The sequence below is a fragment of the Liolophura sinensis genome, chromosome 7 (assembly GCF_032854445.1).
Source record: "Liolophura sinensis isolate JHLJ2023 chromosome 7, CUHK_Ljap_v2, whole genome shotgun sequence".
Taxonomy (NCBI): domain Eukaryota; kingdom Metazoa; phylum Mollusca; class Polyplacophora; order Chitonida; family Chitonidae; genus Liolophura; species Liolophura sinensis.
This window is the reverse complement of record NC_088301.1, coordinates 51773243-51785263: the sequence shown is the minus strand read 5'-3', so window position 1 is coordinate 51785263 and position 12021 is coordinate 51773243. Positions and strand designations below refer to the sequence as shown.

The following is a 12021-nucleotide window of genomic DNA, read 5'->3' as shown; positions in this document are numbered from 1 at the left end:
ACCAATGCACAAAAACACAAAATACTCAATACAATTTAAAGTTGCGATCTATCTTAATTTTGGAAGCAACAGAGTTTCCTTTATCTATGACAATCTGATATTGTTTAAAAAATATCAGATAACCTGGAACAATTCGAAAATGTGCAAGTCTGCTAATCAGTCACACAATGATAACACTAAAAGGAGAATGACAAGATCTGTACTTCACACTGAATTAAGTATATGGTATTTTGGAGCGCAACTATTTTGATTAAACTTATTGTCCTTTTTGATTTTCTCTGTTCATTTAATGAAGGTGATAATTAATATTAAATGGTGGTAATCTGAGAACTGTAATTGCTTTATTTTATTTTCAATGTATAACACTGAGTATATCTAGGCTCCTAACATACTGAAGTGATAGTTATATGCAGTTAACAGATATACTGTAGATGACATGACACACTAAGGAAAATCAATACATGGACTGCTACACATATTTTACTTACCTGGTAAACATTTTCAGGTACATTGGGTTTATGTATCAATTATGGCAATACATACATCAATATATAAAATTATGATATCAATGGAAATTATTATTACCTCCATGTGAATAATGCAAATTACTTCATAATGAATTACTTTGTCCTAGTAAACACCTGAAGATTTTTCTTCACACCTAAAATCTTAGTTGAGCATAAGACCTAAAACAATCATATATATGTTATAATATTAAAATCATACCTTCTCTCCTGTTGCCACCTCAACTGCAAGCTTAACCTTGCCATATGTCCCCTCTCCTAATGTCTTGATGAGTTCGAAACGGTTCTTCAAGTTATGCCTGTGGTAGTGAATGATGGGCTGGCTGTTTGTAAATCGCATGCTGTCATTTGCCTCCATCATACACACACTTTGACCAGAAACGTTCTCCCGGGCTGGCATAGTGAAAATAACAACAAAGACTCACATCAGCGAGTATATGACTCCAAAGTGTTGGATATGAACTTTTTTATCACTGCTACAGTACACATGTATTCTATAAAATCATCCTGTTTCTTATCAATGCAAAGTTATCCGCTCAACAAAGTGCTGGGCTACTGCCACGAACAACTGCCTTTGTCCATCAATCCAGTTATACACAGCTGCCTTAACCATCGGGTGCACACACACCTTCTCATACCAGCCTTTCTCGGCTGAATGACACGAGTTGAGATTTCCGAGCACTGTTATGTATATTGTTAGAGCGACTTCGTGGGCCGTCTACAAGCTCAGTCGTCTGTGACGTTTCGAGGGGATAAAAAAGGGGCAAATAAGCTTACCGGTGACGTTCTCTCATGGGCGGAGCGTATCTAAAACAACAGACATCAGATTTTGGCTTAGGCCCAGCTTAACTCGCTGTGTGCCCTACGTGAACCTGTCGCCTGTCGCAGAGGTTTGAAAAGCAAATAACCTCCCAGGTGACCTTTCCACGAATCACTGCGCCTGTCGAATAATTAAATTTATTACGAGAAATGACAGATTCTTCAGAAATTTGCAGAGATCTCTTGTTTAGCTTTCATCACCTGCATCAAAACACCAAGTGTTTATGCTAAAATGGAAAATAAATTAAAAAATTGCATGGAGCTGTTGTCCTTCGGCGGATGTGACGACAAAAGCTGTCTTCACCAGGAAGAAGTAGTACGTGGTATCTTAAGATTGCAGTGAAAGTTTTAAAATATTCAGCCATGACATCTCAGAAACGTTCAAGACCAACTAATTCAAAATCTTTGTCTCTGAACGATGACGAGAATGAGGCGCTGTTCGTGTTGTTGGGAAACAGATGTGTTGTAAGTATCGCCAACTCGCGATATTTGGCACCCTAATAACCCATGTATGGCATATCAAATCCCGATTAACACGGAAGCAAAGCATGTGATTCGGATAGAGGACCTTACAAACAAGACTTTATGTAGATAAAACATTTTAAGAAAAGTAAATTGCCGTTGTTAGTTGAAGTGACATATGTCCAAAATTCGATAGATTTTGGGTGACGTGAACTTTGATCATCATCATCCTATCTTACTACAGTATAGGATTTCATTAAAAATAAATGAAACTCTCACTTGATCATGTCTTCCTTGTTGACACTTCAGCAAAGCAGTCCTAAAAATTCAGATTGAATTCCATAGTCTGGCTTATTTTACTCCTAGCCATTGTCAAAGTGCACTGTTTAGTTTGACAAAGGTAACTGTTAAGAGTAGCTTTGCAAAAAACATGTACTTGTATGTAGGGTAATGTTTTGGTAGGGCTGTTATTCATTGATGATTTCAATCAGTAGTCCAAGAGGTGTGGGTTCAACCCTAGCCTTGGACAGTGAATTGGGGTGGGTAAAGGTGCTGTCTACTGTTTATTCAAGACCACTTGTTTCCCCCTGGTATGGTGTTCATATCTGTACACCACACGTGAGAAAGTCTGTCAGTAACTTGCCAAAGGCTGCTGGTTTAGCTCAGGCACTCCATTTTCTTCCTTGGGTATGGCTTCCTCGCTTGGCATTCAGCAGGAAGGGGATAGTGCAACAGTTACAGGTTGACTTGTATCAGTATAATAGCTTGGGCTGGCTGGCTTACTTGCTTTCGGTAAGTCGTGTCAGTGAAGCAGCACTAGATAAAAGAGGGGTTGAAATCCGCCCTGCAACAAGGAGGCACATTACATGCACTCCAAGGATTCCTTCGTCGTCATATGACTGAAAAATTGTTAAGTACGACTTTAAATCCCAAGCACTCACTCACTCCTTGGGTATGACATTGAACATGAATCAAATAAGTAAGTGTAAATTTTATTATAAACTGAAGGTGAAACATCCTTCCAATTTCAAGGGACGTATCCAGGATATTTGATATGGGCTCCGAAAATCTCAACCCCTGAAATAATAAGATAGTTAACTTTTTGACTTCTCCGAAAACTATGTTCTTCAGTTATTTTGTTATGAATAGCCAAATATTTGTCACTTTTGTATACAGTATTTAAAAAAAAAAAGCAAAAGGTTTTCAAAGCTCATGCTGGCCGGAATACCCACCTCACCTCCCCTTGGATTTGTTGTGACTACTTGTATTTATTTGGAACTTAAGAAAAACAGCAGACAGAATGTAACCATGACTTACAATTCAGAGAACTTGAACCAGTATTCATAAATGTTATAGAAATATTTTAAAATCAGTGCAAAAAGAGAATATATACACAATATATATTACCTTGTGATATCTTCATATAATTTAGGAAATGTGTCAAACGTGTCATTAACACTGTTATAACTGTTACAGTGTGCAGAAAATGTGTGTAAAATAATCTTGATGTAAAATACTCTGAAAATGACTGTGGTTGGTTGGGGAAAAAGGAAAGTGACCAATCTGAGAAAGTAGTAAGAGACAGCCCTGAGTGGGTGTACCAGGATAAGCTTTCCTGTGACTGAGCCACTGCTCCCTAAATAGTTTCTCCTAATCCCCCCTTTGTTGGCAACATGTGGGCTGATTGAGTACATCAGTGACCACTCAAGGAATTAATCCTCAGAGCTTTAAGGACTGCGAAGTATGCACCTTATTCAAGATATTGGATCTCTCTGCAGGAATTAATTAGATTTCCTATGACAGACATCCTGAAAAGGAGAAATTCAGTAAATTGGAATTTGGCATTATCACTCTCCTGTGGCCCTGCCTTGACCACTGCACACATGTACATACGATGCATGGAATGAATCATTGGCATATACTACACAGGAAATGCTTGTAGAAAACTAAATTCTGTGCAACATTCCCCTGACCGTGTGGTCACACTAATAACAGTGGGTTAAACAATTTCCTCATTGTAGTATAGCAGGTAGATAAAATAATTATTATGTCTGTCAATGTAACATATGAAGATATGTAACTTTAACATATGGATAGTATATACTGTTGCAAAGTGTCGGTTTAGTGTTCATTACCAGATGCCTTTCAGCCTTCAGCGCCATATCATTCTATAGCCATTTTAGTTCTGGAAAACGTATGGGAGTCTAAACTAATCAACCTGTATTAAAACTACCAAGTAAATTAAACAAAATATGATAGATTACCCATGAAAAGTTCAGTTTTCATTCAAATATTTCATTTGAAGACTTCAGCACTTTGAGGTTTAGTTGCATTTTATAAAATTTCTTTATGCAGAGTCATAATGTCACCTTGAATTTTTTTCAAGATATGGTCCTGGCCCTGTACTTGAGTTTACAAGTATGCATTTACTTATAAAAGTGTGAACCTGTAATAGGTTTTAGTGACTGAGCTCCAATTGTTTTGTTTAACTTCTCAGTTTCTGGCTTTCACTTAAATAAACTAATGTGCGTTTATAACACTAAACAGAGGATGACATAACATTCAGCTGTATTCATTTTTACTGTGAGAAAAAGTTGACGTTATTTAAATACCCGTGTGTTTGTTATGGGTCAAAGTGGTATGTGGTCTGTGATCACAAATATGTGTTAATTGATCTGCAAACTTGGGCTTTATTGCTTATAATCACATTTGGAAAGATGTGTGTTTGGTAACATGACTGAGTGGTTACACTTGGTTGCAGTAAATCTAAAAGGACACTAATACACTGGCCCAGCCAGATGGTGCTCAGACATTCATCCCTGTTCCATTGGTCTCTGGGCCAAGTACCACTGCCTTGCCGCACCCTCCCCTACATCACAAAAACGCCACAAACCCATCTACCCCAACCAATTCAAGACTACCCTCTACCACTTAATCCTAAGAGAGCTCCATGTTGTTACATGTACACTGATCATTCTGAAATTTTATTTATCTTGATATTTATCAATTTATGGCCTTAATGGCAATATTAAGCATCAAAACCTATGGGGCACTGTCCGATGTTACTTGTCTTCCACCAATATAGTTTACAAGTCTGTAGTTCATCAATAACTTGCCAAAGGTTGGTGTGTAAGCCCAGGTACTCCACCCATAAAACAGACCACTGTCCCATAGAGTAAAAAATCTTGTGTATGGCCTTAAACAAAAATCATATAGATGTATTTCACTGCACACAGAAGAATTTTGCACTTATTATATGGGCACTAGGAATTAGCTAGATTTTGCAGCAAGCAGTAAATATATATGCCATCCTCAGTGAACAGATTTATGCTGAAACAGTGAAATCTTCTCCACAAAATTATCTAGAATGAAATATATCTGTACTAAATTAAATTAAATGTTATTATCTTCTAATGTTTGCAGACCCTCGCAACTGGTGTTGTGCAAGTCTTTCTTGCTGAAGCTCCGTCAAGAAGCCGTTGGAATAAACGATACTGTGGTGTTGCTTGTTTTGTGAAAGATAATGGCAAGAGATCATACTATATCAGGGTGTTTGATATCAAGGTAAGGCTGGCATGGCATGGAGTGGGAATGTCAAGAATCTTCCTGTAACTCATAGATTCTTCTGTTACAACATTTTTGGGAAAAGATTTGTTAAATAAAGTCTGGTGTTAAAAATAATTTTACTGTTCGTTTTACATATTTATTATCTATTTATCCTTTGATGTGGGTATCTGATGGATGGAAATAAGACTGTTTGAGATGAAAAAGATCATAAACGTAATTCTGCTGATTCACTTATTCATGTATTTCTTGTTATTGAGTGGCAGATATACTATAGAAACATAGCATTCTTAATGTATTTCTAGCCAGTATTATTTTAACCTGACCTTGTCATTTATGTCTCTTCAGAAAAAGACTCTGCTATGGGAACAAGAATTGTATAATCAGTTCAAGTATAAAACTCCCAGGGCTTACTTTCACACATTTGAGGCACAAGTAAGTTGATAATCAATGCACAGCACTTAGGTAAACTGAAATGAGTGTTATTAGAAATTACCTTTACCTAAAAAAATTCACCCTCGATACTCTCTATGGACTAACATGGCACCTTCCTTCTGGACCATCTTTATGTGGGTATGAATTGGGCGATGGAACCCATGTTAATTGACCTTTCCGAACTGTCAGTCAAGAACATGCAATTAACCAATCAAAAGCAGTATTGTTGCAAATAGATCAAACGGATGTCCCACACATTGGTTACAAAAGTCCAGTCTTTCTGTGATGTCATTACGTCACAATGAGGAAAATTCCTTTCCACCTGTAAAAAGGCTGTGAACTCAATGTTCTTTCCTTATTATGTCACAGTTACCGATGAATGTGTGCTCATAAAACATATACGAAGTACACACCCACTGCAGTGTCAGAGAAGAGAACAAAGCGTTCTACTGTCATCTGGACCGTCTGTGTAGGTCGTCCTCAAGTCTATCATTGTTTTCACCGGGAATGGAATGAAAAGTAATGTTGTCACTAGACATGGTGGTAGGACATCAGTTGTGTTGGATCCATTCATCCAACATCTCGTACCAGCATTAAACCTGGGTATTATATTGGGGATACCTGTTCGAATGAATACTTACAAGTGTTGCTCAAATTAATCATCAGAACAAACATAAACAAGCAGACTGTTTTGTTTAGTTACCTTAAATGCCAAGACTGCACCTGGCTGAAACATACTTCAATCAAAAGCAGGAAACTCAAGCCTTTAAAAAGTATCATACTTCATTATTTTAATGAAATTTCTCCGAATAAGGTGTAGAACCAAGTGACAATGCTTTACAAATGGCTGGTGTGAATTGAGGCAGCCATGTTGGGAATTTTATCTAATTAAACACGTTTCTATCAGATTGCGCGTCCCATTCACTCCATGAAGTGACATATGATAACTCAGCACAGCTGCATAAGACATCATTTTGAGATCATTTACAACAATTTAAGTTATGTGTAGCCGAAGGGCAATTTCACACACTGTTGTGGGACAGGTTTGTATCATTTACAAACCACCACAGATGTAAATTCAGTTAATTTACAAGCTGTGTAATGTTCAATGACGGTGTCACAAAGTATGTAGCATAGCCTCTTTGCCCAAATCACAGTCATCTCCCCAACAGACCTAGACCTACTTAGTTACTTTGTCCAAATTATACAAATGCATTTTTTGTCATTCATTTTAGCATTTAATTAGCACTTTATAAACAACAAATATCAGAGTCAGTGCAAAATTCAAAAGGGATGCCGAAGGTTATGGAAATGAGAAGACGACATCTCACGAAAACGCTTAAGATTAATAAAGTCTTGTGACATAATTTTTTATTCGCAGAATTTATTAGAATTGAAGAATTTAAATTTTGCTCTTTCGTCTGTCTTGCATACAAGGGATTTTTTTTTCTGTTTTCTTGTATAAAATGAATTAAAATTATTGAAACGCTGCAATCAAGCCAAGGTCTGCACTGCTTTCATCTTAGAAGCCACTGTCAGCACTGCTTTCATCTTAGAAGCTTCCGCTACAAAACTGAAGCATAAAATCCAGCGACAGTCGAATGCATAGATCAGCCTCAGTGGTGTTTAGATTTATTTCCAATTGTTTCAGAATTGAGCATGAATCTAGTTGTTCAACATTCCCGTTGTAATTTTGAAAAAATTTAATATTATCACCAGTAAAACCCGTATAGAGACCTAAACCAGGAACACTCCAGCCATGCATCTGGCTATTTAAAAAGGGTTACTGGAGTTCCTTGTAAATGATATAGTAGGCCTACTGTATCAACAGTTCAAGCAGTGGAAGGAATATTCTTCCAGTATGTCCAATTTCTGAGAAAACTCTCACTTATCACCTCGCTGAAATTCATAACTTTTATCTGCCATAGGCTACTTCTGAGACTATTATGCAGAAAATACCTTCGAAGTTAGAGAGCTAGAGTAAACGTGACGTCACCTTGCTCTTGATGACAGAGGCATGCTGAAGCTGTGTCAAGACGAAGTTTCACTAAACTTTTACTGGGTTGAAACTTATCTTTAATATTTCAAATGCCGTTTTAAGATACATATAGTCAATGGTAATCTTTCGGTAGACATAAACATTAGTCAGGTGCTGTCTTTCACTTTGAAGGTTTGAACAGACTGGTTTCTGTTTGAGATTTGGACATTTTGCAATTTCAGAAGTGGCAGATTGATGTGGAATAAAAGTTTACATGAGTAGTGCCAAGCTATTTGTAAAGTGACAACAATGGTATACAGGTATACCAAGGTAAACCAGTAGATCTATAAGCTAGTAGTAATTACCCTTGAACTGAGGTCGAGGGATAGAGAAAGATTGAGGCATTAGCAGGAAATATTTTCGAACATGAGAATTATGGAAATTCTATTGATGAGACTGGATATTGTTGAGAATTGGAGAAAATTATTACAGGAATTGCAAACATAAAGTTTGAAGATAAAGCGCGACATAGGGAGAGCACTGCATGTAGTCTGAGATGTGAGATTGAGTGCTATTTTTGTCATGGGAAAGGACATTGTAGTAGAAATAATAACACTGGTTGCTGATGTATAAGTGAAATATTCTCGAGTACAGCGTAATACACCAATCAAATAAATAAATACATGTAAACGGTTAACTCCTTTGTTCTTTTCTTTATTACGTCACCGTTATTGGGGTAAGTTTGTTCATGAAACACATACCCCTCACTATGAAGAACTCAAACACTGCAACGTCACAGAAAAAAATGATGCGTTCTACTATGTTTAGACCTTTTGTTTAGATCCTCGTCTTGTCTCCCATTGCTTAAAATTTCTCGTTGGACTTTTTTGTAAAATGTTTGTAAAATAAGTAGCTCTCTAAGTGAAAATGGAGATCTCCCAAGTTGTGAAAGATGTTGTTATACAAAAAATATGGAGTCTGGAAATTTAGCAAAGTGAAGAAATGGTTGACTGAATATAGGGATGTATTTGGTATGTCAGGTACAGGCATTACCACTTAACTATCACTAATACTTCTCCAGTGAGACAGGCATCATGACAGTTCCTGTATGAGAACAAATTGAAACAGATGAACATATCACAAGGGTCTAGTGTAAATTAATTTAAATTATTCTTTTAGGTTGAATTTTTAGCTTGCTGACAAAGTAAGAACAGTTACTGTGAGAAAGGGGATCAGATGCTGTCAGTATTGGGTGTCCAGTTTGTTAAAGTTTTTGGAAAATCGTAGTGTTGCAGTGGCCACCCATAGTACACAGGTAGACGATCATCTGTAGCAATTGGCCATATCAAAGACCAAGGAAGTCTTTTGCCTCAAAGCTCAACATATTTGCATATTAAAGACATTTGTGGTAAATTTGTGCACTCCCACAGTGTCATTCACCACCACAATGATATACAACTCCATAACATGAAGTCACTGCTCTGCAATCCTTATGCATACAATAAACAGTGATAGTTATGACAGAATAAAAATTTTGGTCTTTCTTGTTGGTTTAATTGCAAGAATTTAGCACTATATAAGTAGAGGATAATATTTGTGTATAACAGTGTAAATCATTCTTCTGTTTTTTTTTGGGGGGGGGGGGGGCGTTTTGAGGTCAGTATTCGAATGTATCACATGAACTTGAACATTACTCAGTTATACAAACTGTGAGCTATCAGTATTTCCTGAATGCGTTGTTTTTGTTTTTTTTTCAAAGATAATTCAATTTTAAAGAATAGGGGAGTTTTGAGTTGGAACTCTTTTTGTCGTCAAAGGTAAGAACAGCGCAACTGTGTCATGTGACCTGTGGAAAATGTTAGGTAACCTTGGCTGACATGAATGTACTAATTTACCTGTCTCAAGCCTGTGCTAGAGGCACAAATCACACCTCTTTCCTTTAGGATCTTCTCAAGTTCAGAAAGGTCAGAAATGACAATTTTCTCCATCTTTCGTCTACTCTAAATTACTTTTTATGAAACTTGTTTTTAGACGCCCATGTCATGGTAAATGTGATCAAAAATAGCTACTGATGTTTGGCAGGTCACATGATATATTTTGGACTTTTTTTACCTTCATTGATAAAAAGAATTCGAACTTGAAACTGTCTTATTCTGGGTAAACTTAGTGCTCATGGGGATGGACATTAAACATCTCTAGATATTGCCTTGCACATTAAACTTTTGATCAGTGGGTTTGCTATTATTGGAGGAGGAACAGAATTTGTTGTGACAGAAACACTTGTCAGTATTTTCACTTTTGACCGTAAGGAGCACCACGGTAACCGATTTGCACAGTATGACATAAGTGTCCACCCACTTGTGAGCCGCCTTAACATCCTGCTTTTATACAGATTTTTGGATCTGGGCGTAGCTTCGAAGTAGGTTTCTACAAAAATACTTACTTTTATGAAAAATGCTTTCAGACACTGTTGCTAAATATATGGAAGTGTATACGGAGCTAGAGCAAAGTTGTAATTCGCAGTAGTTTAGCGTACAGAAATGTCAAAAGATGTGTATTTATTTCGCGATCTATCGATGACTGCCATGTTTTCGGGTGAACTTCGTTTAGCGCCAATTATAAATTCAGATTAACGAAATTATTTTATCTCACGATATATTACTTAATTTCCATCACTGCAGCATAAGTTTTATATGCATAAGCATTTGTAAATTTCCTTCCGTCATCTCTTTAGACAGAAGAATTCCACTGTTTTCCCTGAACGTTCTACCTGGCAGCGTTTCCCCCTTGTCGTCAGGTTGTCAGTAATTGTACTGTACCTTTCATTACTCAGACTATGGAGAACTGGAATTGGTAAATCTGGGGGAAACTTATAGGGTCTTTGTAGAATTAACTTTGACAGATGTCGGATGTTTTCCCTGTGTGAAACTTTACAGAAACTTGTCAGGTTTAAACTTACACCATGTTGTTCTCATGGGCAAAGGGCTGCCTAGGCCTCTGGTGATTTCAAGAATAGGAACTGTTAGGATCAAGGAACAAATGTGAAAAATCCAGCTACTGATGTTAGAGCAGTCATACAGATACAGCCATACATGGGATTTAAAATAAATTCTCATAATTTTGAGACAGTGCTATTAACCATATATGCCACTACTTTGAGAGTGTTTCATGATACATTGTAGTGATTGACTGATCTGATACAGAACATTTACTCCTATAATCTGTTTTAGTTGTGCAGCTAAGATGTACCAGTACTTGCTGCAAAAGAACTACCACAAGATATTTGTAGATGTATGATCATTGGTTTTTCCGGAAGCTCTTGGAAACCATGGTAATATATGTAGTTTTATTTTCATGTACATAAAAACTGGGAGGCCTAACAAGATAGTTTCATATAGGTTATGCATTACAGGTACATGTATCTGAACGACATAATGTTTTATCTTTCCAAAGAATTCCCAGGCTGGTCTTAATTTTGCTCATGAAGGGGATGCTCAGCAGTTCCAAAAGGTTATTGAGCAAAAGCTGTATGAGAAACAGCAGCGAAGGATGGGTAAGTTATCGAAGTGATAAATGAATATAAGCATTTGGTTAATTGTGTGTGTGTGTGTATATATATATATATATATATATATGTTGGTGCGCAAATATGTATGTCTTGCATGGAAAGCTGTGACAGGTATTGGATTTACCCCACATCCTCTGTTTTTTTTTTCACCTATAAAACTGACGAGCATCATGAAGTGAAACATTCTTGAGTATGACATTAAACAATATTCAAATAAAAATGAATATAATGTATTTGTTCTTTGGTATCCATGAGACAACATTCAGCTTTTAGATCTTCATTGAAGAGAGATTTAAATTGTTTCACTCATACTGAATTTCAGAGAAAAAGCGTCAGACCACTAACCATGGAAATTTGGGACCTCCATCTCCAAGAGGTGCTTCTCTGGCCAGTCCTGGTAAGTTAAGAAAGAAGACACAGCTTTTTCTTTACATTGTAACATCTGGATATTAAGTATGGAATTACAGGTGAATATAAACATACATTTAATCTTTAATGAGCCAAAGTTAGTGGAAAGGAATAATTTTTATGACTAGCATTGGTGGAATAAATGCGTGTCTGTGTGTCCTTCCATCTATCCCCACTAATCCAAGAGGGTATATCCAGAATGCATAGAAAGCTGAAGCTTCTCTGTAAAAGATAGCTTGTAACATGTTGGCACATTGCAGTGT

General features: G+C 36.8%; 2 protein-coding genes across 3 annotated transcripts in view; one reads left to right on the top strand and one right to left on the bottom strand.

Moving 5' to 3' along the window:
- The window catches only part of LOC135470443 (NUAK family SNF1-like kinase 1), a 37175-nt gene extending 35768 nt beyond the window's left edge, over positions 1-1407 (bottom strand). The window contains exons 1-2 of one of the 2 annotated variants that reach the window (XM_064749397.1): positions 1302-1407; positions 727-917 (exon numbers count right to left, since the gene is read on the bottom strand). In XM_064749397.1, the coding sequence (XP_064605467.1) occupies positions 727-885 (159 nt within the window). In that variant the 5' untranslated portion in view covers positions 886-917; positions 1302-1407. Of the gene's footprint in view, positions 1-726; positions 1160-1301 lie in introns of those variants that run through there. The other variant, XM_064749396.1, reaches the window with a different exon arrangement.
- A 246-nt stretch (positions 1408-1653) lies between these two features.
- The window catches only part of LOC135471013 (actin nucleation-promoting factor WASL-like), a 14458-nt gene continuing 4090 nt past the window's right edge, over positions 1654-12021 (top strand). Inside the window, 5 exon segments of the mRNA XM_064750061.1 lie at positions 1654-1808; positions 5229-5369; positions 5718-5804; positions 11236-11335; positions 11673-11747. Of these exon segments, the coding sequence (XP_064606131.1) occupies positions 1707-1808; positions 5229-5369; positions 5718-5804; positions 11236-11335; positions 11673-11747 (505 nt within the window). The 5' untranslated portion in view covers positions 1654-1706.